Raw genomic sequence first — 21,816 nt, 5'->3', positions numbered from 1 at the left:
TCCACTCCTTTTTGAGAACTAAAGCCTGCATCTCTGCCTCAGGCCAGTGGTTGGGAGGGGCACGGTACATCTTTTGTTATTTGTGCAGCAGGAGATGGCCCAGTCCAGACCTGGTAAAGGGAGGTCCTGGGCAGAGGTCACCAGATTGTCTTCAGTGGAGATGGGATGATCAGAATCATCAACTGTAGTTGAACAGTAATTGCCTGAAGCTAAGAACCCATCCTTAAAGAGCTCTGTATTTCTGCCAATGTTCAGCAAATTTGGATTTTGAGATGAGGTCTATTATTTTTCCTCCTTTGCAGGCAAAGTAATAAAACTTCTCTTTCCTTCCCCTCAAACCACTTGTTCTCGTTCTTCTGATACAGCCTTGAGGACAAGTGGCTGAGCTTTTGGTAACATTTTCGTATACCCTTAACTCAATAATGGACCTTTTCTAAGTGGGAAAGTCATCCTTTTTCATGGTTTCATATGATGCAATCATGGAAAGATGAGGACGTAAGGAGATATCTGCAGAACCAGGGAGATAAGGGAGATAAGTGGAATAAACCTTAATGATCAGTGAAGTGTCAGATATTATAGCCAAATTATTTCAGATATAATAGTAATTTCATGTATGTTAATTTTACATATGAAAATTTTAAAATATAATATACCATATAAATCTATGATCTTTGCTTGAATAACATATTTCCTGCTCTCTGATAAATCTTTATAAGGTCTTATATTAGCTCTCTTTAACATTAAATTAAACCTTATTATCATCATAAAGATCCAAAATTGGTGGAGTAGAGCATGCTCATTCTTATAAGCAGAAAGTGTGAGTCCTCTAAGTTTATCTTTCTTTTCAAAATTGTTTTGGCTCTTTGGAATCTTTTGTGTTTCTATGTGAATTTTAGGCTCAGCTTGTCAAATTTTGCACAAAAAAGGCAGTTGTATAAAAATTTTCATAGTGATTGAATGAATCTGTAGATGAATTTGGGAGTATTATCATCTTAACAATATTAAATATTCAGATCCATGAACATGGGATGTCTTTCCACCCATGTACGTCTCCTTTAATTTCTCTCAACAATATTCTGTAGTTTTCACAGTGCAACTTTTGCACTTTTGCTAAAATTACTCCTATATATTTGATTTTTTATGCTATTATAAATTGCTTTCCTAATTTTATTATCAGGATTGTTCATTGCTAGTATATAGAAATACAATTGATGTTTGTATATTGAGCTTGTATACTGCAACCTTGCAGAACTCAATCATTAGCTCTAATAGTTTTTTAGGGGATTCACTCATATTTCTATATACAAGACCATGTCATCTGAAGCTAGAGATAGTTTTACTTCTTCTTTTTTAACCTGGATGCCTTTTTCTTGACTAATTGCTTTGGTTAGAAATTCCAGTGCAACACTGAACAGAAGTGGCAAAAGTAGACATCCTTGTCTTGCTCCTGATCTTAAGAGGAAAAGTTTCAATCTTTCACCATTAACTATGATATTAGCTGTAGGATTTTTGTAGATGCCCTTTATGAGGTTGAGGAAGTCCCCTTCTGTTCGTTGATGTTGAGTTTTTTTGTCTAGGAAAGGGTGTTGGATTTTCCCAAATGTGTTTTTCTGTGTCTATGGAGATAATTGTGTAGTTTTTTCCCCTTTACTATATCAGTATGGTGTATGACATTGATTGCTTTTTGTATGTTGAAACAACCTTGCATTCCTTGGATAAATATAATTTAGTCATGGTGTAAAATCTTTTTTATATGTTGCTGAATTTGGTTTAATAGCATTTGGTTGAAGATCCTTGAATCTGTATTCATAAGAAAGATTGTTCTGTAGTTATTTTTCTTATCATATTCTTGGTTTAATGGTTTGAACTGGGAAGTGTTCCTTCTTCTTCTATTTTTTTTTTTTTTGGAAGAGTTTGTGAAGGATTGGTTTAATTCTTCTTTAGATATTTGATAGAATTTACCCATGAAGCCATCTTGTCCTAAACTTTTCTTTGTGGGAAATTTTTAAATTATGTTTGAATCTCTTTACTTGTTATAATAAATACAATATATTTTCTATTTTTTCTTGAGTCCATTTTTGTGTCTTTCTAGGAATATGTTCATTCATTTAAGTTATTTAATTGGTTGGTATACAGTATAGAGTTATTTATAGTATTCTCTTAAAATCTTTTTTATGTCTGTAAGGTCAGTAGTGATATTCCCTCTTTCATTTTTGATTTTAGTACCTTGAGTCTTTTTTTTTTCTTGGTCAGTCTATATAGGGTTTGTCAATTTTGTTGATCTTTTTAATGTAATAATGTTTGGTTTTGTTGAATTTCTCTATTCCCTATTTCACTAATTTCTGTACTAATTTTTATTATCTCCATCCTTATTCTTTCTTTAGGTTTAGTTTGCTCATTTTTATTTTCTAGTGGCTTAAGATGGAATATTAGCTTATTAATTGAGTTTTTTTTTTTAAAAATAGGCAATTACAGCTATCAATTTCCCTCCAAGCACTGCTGTAAATGCATCTCACAAATTTTGGTATGTTGTATTTTCATTCAACTCAAATAATTTTCTAATTTCCCTTTTGATTTCTTCTTTGACTCACCAGTTATTTACAGTGAATTGTATACTTTTCACATATTTGTCAATTTCAAAATTTCTTTCCATTTTTTATTTCTAATTTAATTCTATTGTAGCCAAAAATAGACTTCCATGATTTTCAATCCTTTAAAATTTATTGAGACTTTTTTTGTGGCCTAACATGTTATCTAGCTTGGAAAATGTACTATGTAAATTTGAGAATTGTGTATTCTGCTGTCATTAGCTTGAATATTTCATAGATGTCTATTAGGTCTAATTGGTTGATAGTGTTGTTCAGGTCTTCTATTTCCCTGTGGTTCTTCTGCCTATTTGTTCTATGCATTATTGAAAGTGGGATATCAAAGTGTACAACTATTATTGTTGAATTTTCTATTTCTTTCTTCAATTCTTTCAGGTTTTGCTTCATATACTTTGGGGCCCTGTTGTTAAATACACATATATTTATAATGTTATTTCATCCTGATGGATTGACAAAATGTCCCTCCTGATGTCTAGTAACATTTTTTGTTTTAAAATCTATTTTTTCTTATATTAGTATAATCACTCCAGCTTTCTTATGGTTGCTATTTGCATGATATATATTTTCTCATGCTTTTACTTTCAACCATTTTGTATCTTTCAATCTTAAGTGTGTTTCCTATAGACAGTATATCATTGAACCTTGTTTTTTTTTTTTTCATCTAGTCTGACAATCTGTATTTTTTTATTGGATTGCTTGATGTATTCACATTTAATGTTATTAGTGGCGTGATTGAATTTACATCTGCCATTTTACTTTTAGTTTTCTATATGTCTTATGTTCTTCCTTTCCTGCTTTCTTTTGTATCAAGTGAATATTTTTCTTGTATAACATTTTAATTACATTAATAATTTTTTCAGTATATTCTCTTGAGTTATTTTCTTAGTGATTGCTTTAGGGGTTAGATATATATCTTAACTTATCATAATCTACTTCATATTTATACTAACTTAATTCCAATGAGACATGAAAATGTTCCTCCTAAATACTGTATTCCCAATTCCCTTTTCTGTGCTATAATTTTATACATATTACATCCATATATGTTACAGACCTAACAATACATTACTATAATTTTATTATATATGATTTTATGTCTTTTAAAGAACCTAAAAGAAGAAAGGAGACCAAGTATATGTTTATAGAGTTTGTTATATTAACCTTCTTACTTAACATTTCTGCTTCTACCTTCACCTATCTTAAACTATTTGGTGAACTCTGCATTCTGCCTGAGTCCACCATCTTGAATTTCCCTGAAGCCTGTAATAATTCCACTCAACTTACTCCAGCCCCCAGCTTTGTACTCATTGCCTTTATACAATGCTAATAATCGGGCATCATTAGCCTATCACCAGTGTAGCCCTTCTAAGTCTCAATATTATCATCTTCATTGACATATTTTATCTATAGCTATATAACACAGATCTGCATTTTAATGACAAGTTTTATTGATTTCTGTCACTTTAAAAATGAGTACTTTATATCTTACATCTGAAGAGCTCCCTTGTATTTATACATTATTTTTTAGTGAGTGAAGTCTTCTTCAGCAAATACACAAGCTTTATGTGTGTCTACTTAAAAGAAGATTTAATTGGCGTGATGAAATAAGATCCCTGTATTCCTTGGGAATTTGTGTCAATTTGTCCTCATCAAAGTAATAAGACTGGTGTTATGTAGTAGAAAAGAAAAAATGACTATTCCTAGTGAAAATAAAAACACAATATTACAGAAAAAATATGAAAAATATGTTTTCAATACTATATGTTTGAAATAGGAAGAAGGTAAATTTGCTAAAAATCAGTTAGCTAACAGCCAATACTCTGGAAATCAATTCACAAAGTAACCAATCACTCAGTGACCAATGAAGCAATGACTAAAGACATTGAAAACACAGTTTTCCCTAATTACTCATAATGACTCATTCATTAAACATGACATTAAATTAGGTCATCCCATATCTGATTATCTTTGATAACTTAATAGACATTTTATTATACAGACTATCATATATTAGCCTATGGTAATTAAAACTTTTTACAACATTACCTGGTCACCAACTTTGTTTTTAAAGCTTCTGATTAGCACATGGGTAACATTTATTTTAGGTTTTATTCAGAGTTAGAAGAATAAATAAATTATTTAATATACATTGTATAATTATGAAAACATATTGAGAGCCTGACTATAACATAGGCTTTGAGGATTATATCATGGGCCTTCCTAAGAAAGGTCTACTGTATTTTTTGTACTTATGAAAATAAGTCTTTTTCTTGGATGCAACCCCAAATTTATTTATAGTACTTATAGTGACTTCAGGATATCATAAGATGTCTACTTTTTATCACAATTACTATTTATAATAATAAATCATATCAATATATAATAATAAAAATGAACTCACTTCTGTGGGAAAGGAACTAAGATCATTAAATGACAAATTAAGATATATCAACTGGAAAGCCAAAGACGTTAAGTCTGGACAATTCAGGATAAAAAACCCCTAAAGGAAAGTGACAGGACATAAAATGTTAATTAACAATGCACAAAATATTTTACACAAGAATAAAACAAAATGAGCATATAATCTGAGTGACAATGTTTGACACAATACACTAACAAGCCTATACTCAGCTTCAATTCATTTTTTAGTCCATCATAATAACAATAATTTCTTAAGTATGCACAAGATAGAAACACAAAATAAAAACACTACTAAGTATGTATGTATGTGGTAAGTATAGTGCTATATGTATGGCAACATTATTTCAATCAGTAACAAGCAAACATTTTTGGATTGCCTGCTACATGCTGAAATATAAGTAATGGAGTCTATTTTATAATTAACTCCTTTATTCCCTTTTTTAGTCTCTATTTCTATTTCTCTTTTATCTATTAATCTAACATGCACCTAAAACTTCTTGTTAAATATGGTAATTTCTGACTGAGGAAATATTATGTCTTGCTATGAGCTGAATATTTGTGTCCCCTACCCACAAATTCACATGTTGAAGCTCTGATCCCCAATATTATGGCATTTGAAAGTGGGACCTTTGGGAGGTAATGAGGTTTAGATGAGGTCTTAAGGATCCCCATGATGGGATTTATGCCCTCATAAGAAGAGGAGAGGACCAGAGCTTTCTCTGTGTGTGCCACATGCGGATACAAAAAGAAGGCAGCCATCTGTAAGGCAGCCTTCACCAGGAACCAAGTCTATTAGCAACTTAATTTTTGGACTTCTCAGCCTCCAGAACTGCAATAAATAACTTTTTGCTGTTTAAGCCACTGATCCATGGTATTTTGTTATTGCAACTGACTATGACATATCTAGTGTCCTCCCCCGCCCCACCAGAAGTATCTTTAATGCTCCAGGAAAGTTGGAATATTTGTTTCTCAGAGGGTGTAAAATTGGTAGTGATCAACTGAATGAACCAAGGAACTCTAATGCTGGAGGATAAAACCTTGGCTTGTAGGGAAAGGAGGCATCGTTGCCAGGCATTAACCGATGGCATGTACTCTATAAAAATACAAAAGTTCATGGCTAAAGAACCTCAGAATTGACGGCACTGGGTTCAAGACTAACTTATTATTAAAAGTATTAATATATATCACTGTTTCTATGTTGGTAGTAAACAAAAGCAAATGCCTTTTGTTCCTGTCATTAAACATTTTTCTCTTCTCTGCAGAACTAGTTGTACACCAAGTTAGGTAGCAGAAATGTGTCTGTCACAGGCTCTAATTATCCTACTTAGTGAGCTCAGATGACCTCCCTCGGGTAAATGTAAACCTACTGGCTTTACATTTCCTCCTGCCTGGAAAGCTCTTCCTGTCTCCATTTTATGAATGGAGTCTCCCTTCACTCAGTGCCTGCTTCTTGTCAGCCATTTGCCCATAAATTATCCAAAACGAAAGGCCTTCCCTGACCAATCTATCATAAATGTCCACCTCTCGAATCAGTGCCTGATCTATGACTCCCTATCCCCTCCACCTGCTTTATTTTGCTTCATAGCTCTTATCACCACATGACATACTACACATAAATGTATGTATGTATGTATGATCTCACTATACTAAAGTTTAAGCTCCATGAAATAGACATTTTGTCTGTTTTTCTCACTGATACATAGTGAGATAGTTCACCACTGGTAGAAGGTTTTTAATAAATAATGGGCTGAATGAGTGGATATCCATGATTTTCATGTTGCTTCATGGATTCCAGGGACCTTCACTGTGGATACAAACTGAGGCCTGCCAATCAGAGGTCCCCTGGATCTCTCTTTTCTCATCCCATAATAAATTCTGTTTTCTGTGGTTATCATGGAAGGAATGTGAAGAAATAAATAACACAAAGAATGGGGAGGCTTTCTCAATCTCTTGAAGTACACTAGCAACTGTTAAGCACTTATGTGCTGAGTCTGCAGTATACTAATCACTACATTTGTTTTTGTGTAAATTGTTATTCATATCCTCCAAATCTTAGGGTGAAAGTTGATCTCCAATGTTGAAGGTGAGACCTAGTGGGAGGTGTTTGGGTCATGGGGGGTAGATCCCTCATGAATGGCTTGGTGCCGTTGGTGTCATTTCTATCTTTTTATTGATAATCTCTGCTCACATATTCTGACTTTCTTTAGCTCTTTGTCCATGGTTTTCTTTAGCAGTTTGAGCATATATGACAGTTGACTTAAAGTCATTTCTTTTTCTAGTAAGTCCAAAGCCTGTGCTTCCTCAGAAAAAGTCATTTTTTTTTTCTAGTAAGTCCAAAGCCTGTGCTTCCTCAGAGATAGTTTCTATTAATTTCTTCTGTGAATAGGCCATATTTTTGCATGTTTCATAATTTTTGTTGAAAACTGGACACCTTGAATATTATAATATGGTAACTCTGGAAATTACATTCTTCCCCCTCTTTGGCATTTGTTTTTGCTGCTTGATGTGAGCTGTAGCTATTGATTTATTTAATATTAATATTTTTTCTAAATTATTTTTGTTAAGTCTGTGTTCTTTGTCACATTGTCTTTAAAATATCTGCTCCTTTAGTTTGTTTTCAGTTATTGTTTTGACAAAGATTTCCTTGCACATCACAAGAGGAATAGGGAGATAAAGAGAGAGAGAACCTCTCCCTATCTTTTCAAATTGACTCTGTGTTAAGGAACTCCTTCAGCACTTAGCCAGGCCACTTACAACTCTGCCTTAGCCTTCACTTCCTGCTTGTACTGCACCAAGAGGCCGGCCAGATGTGAAAGCTTGGGCCTTCTCAGGTCTTTTCTTAGAATGCATCTAGCACTGGGCATGCATGTGGCTTTCCAAATTTTCCAGTATATGTAAACATTTTTGAATACCCTAATTTTTCAAAGAAACTCTCTCTGCAACTTTTCCTGATTTTGAAATTTTCTGTAGTTTGAGCCTATTTGAAAATAAAATTTAATATAAAAGAGCATAGATTTTGAGGCCAAAGAATTCTAGGTTAAAACTCAAGCTCTCTGACTTGCTTATTGTGTGATCTTGTACAAGTTACTTTCATTGAGCCTCAGTGCTTTTACCTCTAAGATGAAAATTATAATATCTACTTGGCAGAATTGTAAGTTTTAGAAGCAATGTGTAATTGGTGTATAATCGGAGCTTAATAAATCAAAACTAGTATTATTGCTGTCCATTATATAGAGCTTATGTTTAGTGAAAAGCCAGCATAGTACTAGATTTGTTACAGGACCAAAGATTGCTGATAACTTAAAAATATGGTAAATCTGAATCCCATTTCTCTTACCATGCTAACTAATGAAAAAAGCACTATAATTATTTGAAATCTGAGCATCTTTTAATACTGAAGGCAAACTAGGACAGATAGGTTTAGAGATGCAATTAGAATGTATTTCTGGGAAATCTCTATTGCAACCAGAAAGACCCTTCAATGACAGAAATTTACCTATGTTGGGAAACCTAAAACAAAAATAATTGATAATACAACTGGACATTGTAAATAAAAAGATTTAGCATACCTTAAGATTAAGTGCATTTCTTCCATGTACTTGACAGTTTACTATAGCCAGTTTGGTCATGGCTGTTACTGTTTCATATCGAGTTGCTGTAATAGTCTTGAAACCTTCACCACGTATAAGATTTCTATCTGATTCTATTATTCTAGTTTTGGTGGTAACTAAATAAACAAAACATGAAACTTAAATGTGTAATCACTTAGAGTGCAAGTTAAAAGGTATTTATGTTAACATTGAGTTACCCTAAGGGGTTAACTGTATACAGTCTCTGGAAGGGATTCCCCCATAACCCTCATCTACCCAATCTCAGCTGTCTGTTTGACAAATTGAGTGTTGTTTTGTTTTGTTATTTAATATTATATGGCACAACTGTCTTTCAAAAGGAAAACCATACGCTCATAGATTTCTATCTGGATAATTTAGATCACCAATCTCAATCTTTTTCTACTATATGCAATTTAAAAAATTTTTTTGGTCTCACTCTGTTGCCTGGGTTAGAGTGCAGTGGTATCTCACTGCAACCTCAAACTCCTGGGATAAAGCAATCCTCCTGCCTCAGGCTCCCAAGTAGCTGAGATTACAGGCATGTGCCACCACACCTGGCTAATTTAAAATTTTTTTGTTGTAGAGACAGGGTATCACTATGTTGCCCAAGCTGGTCTCAAACTCCTGGGCTCTAGTGATCCTTCTGCCTCAACCTCACAAAGTGCTGGGATTACAGGCATGAGCCATTGCACCACAGCCTACATTTTAGAATATTATTATGAATTACATAAAAAACTTCTTGAGACACAAAATTAATAAAAGACATCAGATAAGCATAACTCAGCTAGACATCAGCCTCACTTTTTCCTAACATCACCTTGATGCATAATTCAAATGCCCTATGTAATTAACTCTTAACCTCAGTTTGTAGATCCTCCACAGGAAAAACAAACAACTCAGGAATAAGCCAAACAAAGACCATCTAAATTTAAATTTACTTTTTCATGACCCTTGTGATTTTCACCTTCCATCAAAAATGTCCTATGCAAGTATACACCAAAGTGTGGCAGAAAAATATTTTGAAATTTTATACATTTAACATTCTCAACCAGTCTGCATTACTTGCATATTTTACAATCTCAGTAACTCCTATACCATTGCTTCCATGAGAGAAAATAATGCATCCTAGAAGAAAGTATTATTTACTTTTTAATTTCTAAAATAGACCCTAAAATAGACTGAAATGTGCCCGTTTCAGATCAACAGATATGAAAGTTAGCCATACAATAAAGAAAGATGTACAATGTTATACAGAGATTCCTTGCCTTGGGAGAGGGAATGAAGCAAGAAGGAAAGGAGACTGAGTTAAGATGTAAGTCTATCTGCTCCTTGCTCTCCTGTCCTTGGGATCTAAGCCTGAGTAGTTGGTTTTTGAGTGGAAAAGAGGGATATGGAGGTGGGGAGGTGATTAGAAATTCCCTGATATATCTCTGAAGAATCTGAAGACCCTTAAACTCATCTGAAACTTTCCAAGGAGAAAAACCACCAAAGTGGAGGAAATGCAATAAAACAGAAGAAGATGTGGAAACAACCCAATTGCCCATCAATACATGAGTGGATTAATAAAATGTGGTATATGTATACCATGGAGTTCTACTCAGCCACAAAAAACAATGGTGATATAGCACCTCTTAGATTATCCTGGATAGAGCTGGAACCTATTCTACTAAGTGAAGTATCACGAGAATGGGAAAACAAACATCACATGTACTCACCATCAAAATGGTATTAACTGAACAACACTTAAGTGCATATATAGTAATAACATTCATCAGGTTGCGGGGGAGAGGGGATAGGTATATTCACACCTAATGGGTGCAGTGCACACTGTATGGGGGATGGGCACACTTGAAGCTCTGACTCGGGTGTGGCAAAGGCAATATACATAACCTAAACATTTGTACCCCTATAATATGCTGAAATAAAAATTATTAAAAAGACAACTATAAAAGATAAATTGATATTTACAATGTATTTTACAAAAATACACAATTAGAACAAAATTGAAGGAAATAAAGACTTTCAAAACATGGAAAATAAATGGCAGCATGACTTGCTTAGGCGAATGACATAGAGGAAACCCAGAAGATAATTTATGCCACAGAAAGGGATACAGAACTACTTGGAGGAATACATAGTGACCTCAGAATGTCCTGTAGTTGTAGTGTTCCACAGTACATAATCTCCTATTAAATACAGCAATTGAATTATTTAAAAAAATTTTTTTCTTTGATTTTTTTAATATTTAATTTTAATAGATTTAGGGAGTACAAATGATTTTTTGTTGCATGAATAAATTGTATAGTGGTGAAGTTTAGGCTTTTAGTGTACCCATCACCTGAAGTATATATGCCTTGTACCCAACAGTTAATTTTTCATTCCACATTCCCCTTCCAACCTACACCTTCTGAGACTCCAATGACCATTGTCACTCTGTATGACTATGTATAATACCCATTGCTAAGTTCCCACTTACATGTGAAAACATGCAGTGTTTGGTTTTTGATCTTGGGTTACTTCACTTGGGATAAATTTCTATCCAAATTGCGCCAAAGACATTACTTCATTATTTTTTATGGCTGAGTAGTATTCCCTGGTATGTCTCTGTGTGTGTGTGTATATATATATACACACACAAACATCAAATTGGTATTAACTGAACAATACTTAAGTGCACATAGCTTCTGAGTAAATGGCTTAAAGGAACTGAAAATGAGGTGAGACATATAGTATGTATGTGTGAATCACATACATATAAACACACAAAATCAAAAATATTTTTATAGAGAGATACTCTTATATACAGTTTCTAAAAGAATTGTATAAATTTAGCATTTACCTTCAATTGGGTTTGGAGTGACTTGCTTTGGGACAGTCTCTACATTTTCATTTTCTGTTACAAGAGTTTCTAGAAAAAAAGAAAAAAAATGAGACAACTTTTGGATACTTGTAAAAATTCATTTGAGGGTTTTGTGACTTCAGTATAATTGTTCATTATTTAATTAATTAGGATTATCCATGAAAATCCATCAGCATTGGTGTTCTACTTCTGGAGTTCATCTGGATCACTTTCTGAATGAATGTTCATTCTCACTGCTTCTTTATATTAGCTTTTCTGATCCTTTGAGTTCCCTTGTTGGTTCCTATCACCACAGTCTGAATAGAGTATCCAGTTTGGACTTGGCAGATCTGCAACGTCAGGCCTTCTGTTATTGCCCCATGGCCCTAGAATTCAATGTGTAGACAAAAGATAATTCCATCTTCCTACCCTGCAAACCCAGTAGGGGTTGGGGGGCATCATTTATTTGTATGCCTCCTCTCCCCTTTGCTCTACTTGACTCCATTATTATATAACATGTTCAGATTGTATTTACCTATTATAGACTGTCTGTGAGGTTTTCTTGGTAAAACTGGTGTTGGTAGGGAAATGCCATCTGGAAATTGAGTAACGCTTAGTTTCCACACAGAACTTTGTGTTAAAACGTCAAGCCACCGTCCTTCTGGTTTAGCAGGTGGAGTACTAGGTAGAGGGCTTAACACTGTTTCACTGAAATCTGGCAAGATGTGCTGATAAGTATAGCTTGGGGTCTTTGGCAAAGGTTGATACTTGGGGTATGCTTTCTTGTATTCGGTAGGGATGATTTTGCTAGGAGTAATTAGAGGCTTGGAGAATGCTGAAGAAAGAATTAAAATGTCTCCTAGATTTTTGCTAGTATAAACCTCTTTTACCATCTTTTTTGACTTCCTTGATCTTTTTATTTGGCATGTTTCTTTCCCAAAAACTCGACTGGGAGTCGAATGACAACTTGGCAAAAATATGGAACCAGTAGAAGTATCTGGAATGTGCCAGTGGACATTTTTAGTAGATTTTAGGTGTGTTGAAATTGTAGTCACTCTTTCTTGTACATGATAATCAAAATATAAATTTTGGATTTTGACAGGTATTGGTGATTTATTTCTTGAAACAACATCAGGAAAACTAGTTTTATCTCTTTTAATTGAAATGGTTTCTTCTTGAGTGAACACTACATGTGGAGACTTAGTTTCACCAGTCTTGGCTACACCAAAAAAAGGAAAAAAAAAGAAAAAGAAAAATTAGATTTTATTTATCAAAGATGTCAGATACAAAACTTTTAATGTCTTAGCATTCATAACTTTTCTTAATCCACTCACCCCTCTCTCACCTTCTAAAATTATTTCTATTTGTACTTGCTCAACTACCAGCACTTCTGTTGAGCTGCCTGGGATAAAGTTTGAGTCAACAACTGGAGAAGTGAAAAGGCTAAATTGTATTAGATTTAGAAAGGGTAAGGAGCTACTCTTGGAAGAACAGAATTGTAGGAGAGAAGAGTGGGCTATAAGAAAATATTTTTGAGTGATTTCCACTAAAATTCTGGCAATATGGATGGATAACATTATTTTGATGAAGTTTTGCTATTTGTCATACATCATTAGCACTCTCTTATTTGAAAATTTTTTGAGCAAAGATTTACATTTCTTTTAAATGCTGGATGTCAGACCAATGTGTCTTTTGAACATAACATTCTGATAGTGCTATCAGGTTCCATAAGTTCATTTAGGTTACAACAATAAGTATTCTTTTCTCTCTTAGGTCCAGAAAATGCACTGAGTCTGAATTCTTAGGCACCTCACTACATCAAATATGTCCTTTATTTCCTATGCAACAGAATGTTAAATGACATTTTTCTGTTGTTTCAGCTGAGTGCAATAAATGGTAAGGACTTTTACATTCTAATGTAGATATAATAGATTCATTAAGGCAAAACTTGCAAGCAGATGGCCAAAACAACTCTTTCAACCCTTCGCCCTTCACCCACCTGTTGTTTATATATAAGAGATGGTTAGAGATTGATCTGGGTTCAGAGAGAGGATTTCTTCTGAATAGAACTGTTGGAGGACTATGCATTTTCCTGATTTTCCCCTCCCCATAGTGTGTAGAAGGGGGATGATGTCCCCCATCTCAAACTAATTGAGAGGGACTCTTAGAGAACCATTTATAGAGAATAAGAGTGTATGCCACAAGGAGAAAATAATATCTCTCTACTCCCCTATCCACCTCCCCCACTGATACTTGCAAAGCAGCAAAAACTTACTGGTTTACCCAGTGCTGTCTCCAAACCAGAGTAAGATAAGAGAATCCTTGAAACTATTTGACTTGTATTTCCTGGTATTTCAGGGGGTACAAAATTGATGCTGATTCTCACCTTAACTATTCCCCACTCCTAGCCCCACCTATGGAGGATACAGAAACTATAAGTTGAAAAAGGAAAGTAAAAGAACAGGGTGAAAGAACTGATCATTCCCCTCTTTCCCTTGGCTTGTATAAAAATTAGCAGGCCTAGACTGAGCTGGGAGAAGGGACAAGGTTTGATTTTATGCTAGATGGAAGTATTGACTTAGATTGAATTAACTCTTTAATATCTGAAAATGAGACAGAACTAATGTACAAAAATGACTAGAAAAGCCCTGGGAGAGAGAGGGGTGACACACGAGTTTGAAGGGCAGTGGTAGGAGAAGAATGTTTGCTGCCCCACTTATATGGAACCAATCAAAGGTAGCTCATTCAACAAAAGTTACACCAATATCTTCATTTTCTCACTCTTTCCTATTAAAATAAAACACATTAACACAGCAAGCAATTCAACAGACTCCAGAACAACTCCTTCCAACTACCACCATCTCACCATATTTATCCTCCCCTTTAATGGCAAACTGAAGTAATTTATACTCATTAGTTTGATTTGCTCTCCTCTCATCTTTGTTCTATTTGTTGTTTTACTTTATCTATTCTGCAACTTTTTAATTAAGTTAATAGACTATTTTTAAAATAGTTCTAGATATACAGAAAAATTAAGCAGGATATTATCTTATATCCCTTTCCTGCACCAGTTTCACCTGTTATTAGCATCTTATATTAGTGTGGTACATTTTTTACAATTAATGAACCAATGTTGATAACATTATTAATTTTTACAGTAAACTCTGTGTTGTTCAGTTCTATGGGTTTTGACAAATGCATAAAGTCATGTATCCACCATTATAGTATCACACAAAATAATTTCACCACCCTAAAAATCCCCTGTGCTTCACTTACTCATCCCTTCCCCTCTCCCTGAAATCCTGGCAACCACTGATATTCTCAATGCTTCTATAATTTTGCCTTTTCCAGTATGTTGTCTAGTGTGAATCATAAAATATGTAGCCTTTTCAGACTGGCTTCTTTCACTTAGCAATATGCAATTAAAGTTCCTACAGGCCTTTACATGATTTGTTAGCTCATTTCTTTTTAATGCTGAATAATACTCTGTTGTCTGGATGTACCATGGTTAATTTAGTCATTCACCTACTGAATTGTTTCCAGTTTGGAGATATTATGAATGAAACTAGCATAAACATGTATGTATAGGATTTTGTGTAGAAATTTTCATCTCAACTGGATAAATATCTGGGTGTACGATTGCTACACTGCTGCATTGCATGGTAAGAGTGTTTTTAGCTTTTTACAAAACTGCCAACCCATCTTCAAAGGTAGCTTGTACCGTTCTGCATTCCCACCAACAAAAAATGAGGGTTCCTGATGCTCCTCTCTAGCACTTGGTATTGTCAGTGTTTTGAATTTTAGCAATTCTAATAGGTCTGCAGTAGTGCCTCACTGTTTTAATTTGCAATTCTCTAATGTCATATGAAGTTGAGCATCTTTTCATATGCTTATTTGCCATCTGGATATCTTCTTTGGTGAAGTATCTATTCAGATCTTTCGCCCATTTTTTATTTGGGTTGTTTTCTTATTGTTGAGTTTAATAGTTCTTTACTTTGAATTCAAGTCCTTTATCAGATATGGGTTTTGCAAATATTTTCTCCCAGTCTGTGGCTTGTCCTCTCATTTTTTTAAATCATCTTTTCACATAGCAGAAGTTTTTAATTTTAATGAAGTCCAACTTCTCAATTTTTTCTTTCATGGATTGTTCTTCTGGTGTCATAACTAAAAAGTCATCACCAAACCCAAGGTCACCTACATTTTCTCCTAGTTATATTCTAGAACTTTTATAGTTTTGCATTTGTACATAGATCTATGATTTGTCTTTTGTTCATTTTGTGAAAGTTCTAGTCTAGGTTCATCTTTTTGCATGTGGATGCCCAGTTGTTCCAGCATTTGTTGAAAAGACGATCCTCTCTTCACTGAATTGCTTTTGCTTTATTGTCAAAGATTAGTTGACTGTATTTCTTGGGTCTATTTCTGGGCACTGTATTCTCATCCATCAATTTATTTTTCTATTCTTTTGCCACTACAACAATGTCTTAAAGTTAGGTAATACTCCTCCTTCCTTCTTATTCTTCAGTATTATGTTGGCTATTCTAGGTCTTAGCCTTTCCACATAAACTGTAGCATCATTTTGTAAATATACACACAGTAAATTGCTTGGATTTTGACTGGTATTGCATTGAATCTATAGATCAAGTAGAGAAAAATTGAAATGTTAATAATATTGAATATTGCTATTCATGAACATGGAATATCTCTCCATTTACTTAGATCTTCTTTGATGTCTTTCTTCACAATTTTGTAGTTTTCCTCAAATAGATCCTGTACATATGTTGTTAGATTTATGCCTAAGTGTTTCTTTTTTGGGGGGTACTAATATCAATTTTAGTGTTTTAATTTAAATTCTCATTGTTCATTACTGGTATATGGGAAAGTGTTTGACTTTTACATATTAATCTTGTGCCCTGTAACCTTGCTATAATTGCTTATTACTTCCAAGAGTTATTTTGTTAATTCTTTGGGATTTTCTTTTTTCCTTGTCTTTTCTTTTTGTTTTTCTTTCTTTCTTTCTTTCTTTTTTTTTTTTTTTTGAGACAGAGTCTTGCTCTCTCACCCTGAGTAGAGTGCAGTGTTATCATTGTAGCTCAGTGAAACTTCAAACTCCTGGGCTCAAGTGATCCTCCTGCCTCAGGCTCCTGAGTAGATGGGATTACAGGCATGCATCACCATACACAGCTAATTTTTCTATTTTTAGTAGAGACAAGGTCTCACTTTTGCTCAGGCTGGTCTCAAACACCTGAGCTCAATCCTCCTGCCTCGGCCTCCCAGAGTGCTAGGATTACAGGAGTGAGCCACTGCACCCGGCCTGGGATTTTCTACATATACAATCACACAATCTGTGAACAAAGACTGCGTTCTTTCTTTTTTCTCAATGTGTATAGCTTTTATATCATTTTATAGTCTTATTGCATTACCTGGAAGTTTCCAGTGCAATGTTCAATAGTAGTGGTGAAAAGGGACTTCCTTTGTTCTTGATCTTAGTGGGAAGGCTTTTAGTTACTCATCATTAAGGATGATGTGAGCTGTAGTTTTTTGGTTTTTAGGGGTTTTTTTTTTTTTTGGCAGATATTCTTTATCAAATTAAGGAAGTTTCCTTCTATTCCTAATTTGCTGAGTTTCTTCATGATCATGTGTTGGATTTTGACAAATGCTTTTCTACATTTATCAATATGATCATGTGATTTTTCTTCTTTAGTCTATCAGTGAGATGGATGAAATTATTTAATTTTTGAATGTTGAACCAGCTTGAATATCTAGAATAAATCTCATTTGGTCATTTTGTGTAATTATTGTTATACATTTTTGGATTCAATTTGCTAACATTTTGTTGAGGACTATTGCATTTATATTCATGAGAGATATTGGTCTGTAGTTTTCTTATAATGTCTTCAACTAGTTTTAGTATTAGAATATGCTGCCCTCATAGACTGACTTAGGAAGTATTCCCTTTGTTTTCTGGAAGAGATTATAGAGAATTGGTATACTTTCTTCCTTAAATGTTTGGTATAATTCACCAGTGAACCTATTTGGGCCTGGTGCTTTCTGTTTTGGAAGGCTATTTTAATAGTTGATTCAATTTCTTTAAAAGATACAGGTCTATAAAGATAGGCCTATACCTGGCCTATATTCTACTTTTATGAGTTTTGGTACTTTATTCCTTTCAAGAAGTTAATATAGCTATTACAGCTTTCTTTTGGTTAGCATTAGCTTGATATTTCTTTCTCCAATTACTTTTAATCTATCTGTGTTTTTATATTTAAAATGAGTTTCTTACAGCCAACATATTATTGGACTTTGTTTTTTATTTACTGACTTTCTGTCTTAGAACTGGTATGCTTAGACCATTTACATTCTAGTTAATTATTCACATTGTTGGCTTAATGTCTGCCATGTTTGTAAAATTTTCTATTCATTGCTGTTGTTTTGCTTCTTTATAAAAAAATTTCCTCTCTTTTTCTGCCTTTCTGGCTTTAATTTAGCACTTTATTATCCCATCTTCTTTTCTCTTAGCATGTCAATTATACTTCTTTTTGTAAAAAAAAAAAAAAAAAAAAAATTAGTGTTTGTCCTAGAGTTCACAATACACATTTACACCTAATGTAAGTCTCCTTTCTGCTTCATGGGTATTGCAGGTGTCTTTTAACAGGGTGTTCTCATTTCCTCCCTCCCATTCCTTTTAATGTTGCTATCATTCATTTCCTTCATCCGTATGCTATAATCAATCATTCAATATATTGTCGTTATTTTTGCTTGGAACAGTTATCTATTATTAATAGATCAAGTAAGAATAAGAAAAATAAAACTTTTTATTTTAACTTTGCTTATTCCTTCTCTTACACTTCCCCTTCCTTTAGGTAGATCTGAATTTCTGACCTATATCATTTTCCCTGTCTCTGAAAAACTTCTTTTTAATATTTATTTCAAGGCAGGTGTACTGGAAACAAATTCACACAGTTTTTATTTGTCTGAGCATGTCCATATTTATCCTTCATTTTTGAAAGATAATCTCACTGGCTTCTTTCAAGATTTTCTCTTTGTCTTTGGTTTTCTTCAGTCTGAATATGATATGCCGAAGGCTGTTTTGTTTTATTTTGTTTTTGGTTTATCCTGGTAAGTGCTCCCTGAGCTTCCTGGATCTGTGGTTTGGTCTCCTCATTATTACTTCAAATACTTCCGCTGCTCCTTTCATTATTTCATCTCCTTCTGGTATTCCCATCACACATATAACTTTCGTAATTGTCCCACAGGTCTTGGGTATTCTGTTCTTTTTCTTTGTTTAATTCTTTTTATTTCTTTGCATTTCAGTTTGAGAATTTTCTACTGACATACTTCAAGCTCATAGATACTTTTCCCAGTCATTCCAAGCTACTGATGAGCCCATCAAAGACATTTTTCATTTTTTGACATTGTTTTTGACTTCTAGCATTTCATTTCAATTTTCCCTTAGAGTTTCCTTGTCTCTGCTTACAATGTTGTCTACTTTTTCCACTAAGATATTAATCATAGTTATTTTCAATTCCCTGCCTAATAATTCCAAGGTCAACGTCTTTCTGAATATAGTGCTGATGCTTGTTTTATCTCTTCAACTGTGTTTTTTTCTAGTCTTTAAGCATGCTTTGAAATTTTTTGTTGAAAGCCAGACATAATAGAAAGTAAGGTAGTTGTATCTGTAGGTGCCAGACACTTTGCTTTCCTCTAGTTTCTTTTTTTGTTGTTGTGTGTTTTTCCTCTGTTGTCTTTGAGCTTCTCTATGAACTCCTTAAAGACAGTCTGAATCTTAGAGTTCTCTTAGTTGTAATCTACTGTTCTTATGCTGGAGACTTGTAAGGTGTAGGGGGTAGCGTGCTACAATTTTATGATTAAATTTCAATTTTTTAGTGGGCCTGAATCCCTGCGCTGTAGCTTTCAAAAGTGTTTCTTAGCCTTTTCCCCACCTTACATGAAACTGGAAAGCTAAAGGGAGTTCGAGGTGTCTAATTTTCCCTTCCCCCAGATCAAACAAAGCTCTGGTAATCTGTTAATAATTTCTCTTAGAGGGTATGTATTTGTTATGGAAAATACTCTGGGAGTATTTTTAAATGGTTACTTTTCCCCTCCTCCCGAAGAAAAAACTAGCCAACTTTTCTCTCATCTTCACCAGAAGAAACTGATGGGGCTCCTGAAGATAAAACCCATAATATTGTAGACCTTCCCGACAATTTAACACTGAGATACCAGGGATTTTTAACACTCTTGCTAGCCCACATTCACTCTCCAAAAATTGGCCAAAATTAGCACCTAAGTGTTCCTACCAGTTACTGGCTCAAGAATCTTCTACTCCCAATAAGCTGATCTCAGCTGTGATTCCCTATATTTGCCTGTCTCTCCAGACATTGGGATAGTAGTTTTTCCTGTGACCTTAATTCTCTGATGAATCTAAGAAAAGTCATTGATTATCAGTTTGTTTTTTTTGTTCTTATTGTGAGGATGGGAGTAATGACTTCCAATGTCTTTACACTTTAGTGCTGAAACCGAAGTCTCCTCACATTTATTTTTCAAACCATTATGACCTGGAATTTGCCATCTCTGCTACCAAACTGTTATCACAGAGTTATTATTGATATCTTGTTGCTAAACCCAATGGATACACGTTATTGTTAATCTTTATTTGATTGCTTTTAGCATTTGATACTTTAATCCACTCTCTTTTTCATGAAATTAACTTTCCCCTTGGCTTCCATGATAACACTCTATCATTTTTCCATTCCTACTACTCTGGAAATTTATCTCTTCTTTCTAGGTAAATCTCTCTTTCTCAACTCACCACTTAATGTTCCTAACGGTTCTATATTCATCCTTCTCCTCATTCTAACTCATTTTCCATATACAATAATAATTCTAAAATTTGAGTCTGGAAGCTCTAAGCACCTAAAACTCATCATGTCCAAACCTAACTTATCAGTCAGCTCTAGGAGTACTGATTTTACAAATAAATTTTGTCAATGAAGTAAATATGAACCTACTGAATCTACAAATGAGGGTCAACCACTGTACTTGTAGAGTTGAATTGGATGTATTCATCTTACAACAAACATTTAAGGTATTAGTGAGTGTCTTCAACTATTGTGATCCTGAGCTGTGCAAGTCAAGTAATTTCTATGAAGAAATACACATACCTGTATGGATTTTCTTCTTACATAAAGACAGCTTAAGCAATTTTGGAGGTAAGGGTCTTCGAAGAAGTTGCGGGTGCTTTTGCATTTTAATGAATAAATGCTGTTTTTCATAATTCTTGGTTTAAGTGAGAATTGAAAAGTTATTCAATGTTTAAATTTTTGCTGAAAAAATAATGTATTAGAATCGAGATTACATTTTAATGAAAATCATTCTGTGTTAATACCATATCGAATCCAAGCAAAATTCGTTTATGAAAAAGAGAGGCTAAAAATTAACTTTTTAAAACTTCTAGAAATAATCCAGATAAAATTTAGGACTCTAATTAATAGAACATTTAAAATATGTATACTATTACTAGCCAGGAGCATTATAAAATTCCCCATGTTACTACAAAGTTCAGTCTGCCAATGCTATTTCAACCAGTAAATATTGATTTTTCAGAATAGTAGAAATAACGTTTTTTTTTCTGTTTCCAAAATCTTATCAGTATAAATTTAGAAAGAGTTTTTGGCTAAAAAGATTGTGTGTGGGGTCCCTCCATTATAATGGCCCCCAAATAGATATTATTATATAATATATATTATATTATATAAATATATGTTATTATGTAAGACCAACTATCAAACCATTCGCAAATTTTCTTTCGATAATAATGACTTGTTTTAAATTTAAACCACTATACTTAGGCTACAACTATTTAATTCAAAAATAAGATGAGCTTCACTATAATATTTCCCAGGACTGCTGGGAATCTCAACTAGTACTGTTTAGAAATGGTGCGAGAAAATGCACCCCAGGTAATGTGGTCTTAGTTTGCAGGGCAACATCAAAAGTGCCTAGCACATCACTAGGCCGTTGATTGCCAAGAAGGGAACACTTGCACAAGTGGGCCGTTTACCGCCAAAAGATAACTTTGCACACAAGCACTCAAGGGTTGCTCCCTGGTAGCACGTTCCACTCGATGCTGGTCATTTTCCTTCCGTAGTATCCGAAGAGATGCCTGGAAGCGTTGGACTCCTACACTACCCTTTAGGACAATCAGCTGCTTCTGAAACCAACCAGCTTTTCGTCTTCCATCTCCTTTTCCTTGGAATCTAGACAGAGAAGGAAAGGTCCAGTGAGGTCGCGGGTCTTCCCGCAGGACGTTGTTCCCAAAGAAGCACCAACGATACTCCCA

General features: G+C 34.1%; 1 protein-coding gene across 1 annotated transcript in view; it reads right to left on the bottom strand.

Annotated features, from left to right (window-relative positions):
• LRRC63 (leucine rich repeat containing 63) overlaps positions 1-20,723 on the bottom strand; it is a 30,616-nt gene extending 9,893 nt beyond the window's left edge. Inside the window, exons 1-5 of the mRNA XM_069467239.1 lie at positions 20,639-20,723; positions 12,013-12,696; positions 11,478-11,546; positions 8,597-8,754; positions 5,008-5,106 (exon numbers count right to left, since the gene is read on the bottom strand). Coding sequence (XP_069323340.1) covers positions 5,008-5,106; positions 8,597-8,754; positions 11,478-11,546; positions 12,013-12,696; positions 20,639-20,723 — 1,095 coding nt within the window. The remainder of the gene's footprint in view (positions 1-5,007; positions 5,107-8,596; positions 8,755-11,477; positions 11,547-12,012; positions 12,697-20,638) is intronic.
• Between the last annotated feature and the right edge of the window lie 1,093 nt (positions 20,724-21,816).

This window comes from Eulemur rufifrons, chromosome 4, assembly GCF_041146395.1.
Source record: "Eulemur rufifrons isolate Redbay chromosome 4, OSU_ERuf_1, whole genome shotgun sequence".
Taxonomy (NCBI): Eukaryota; Metazoa; Chordata; class Mammalia; order Primates; family Lemuridae; genus Eulemur; species Eulemur rufifrons.
This window is presented reverse-complemented; position numbering and strand designations above follow the sequence as displayed.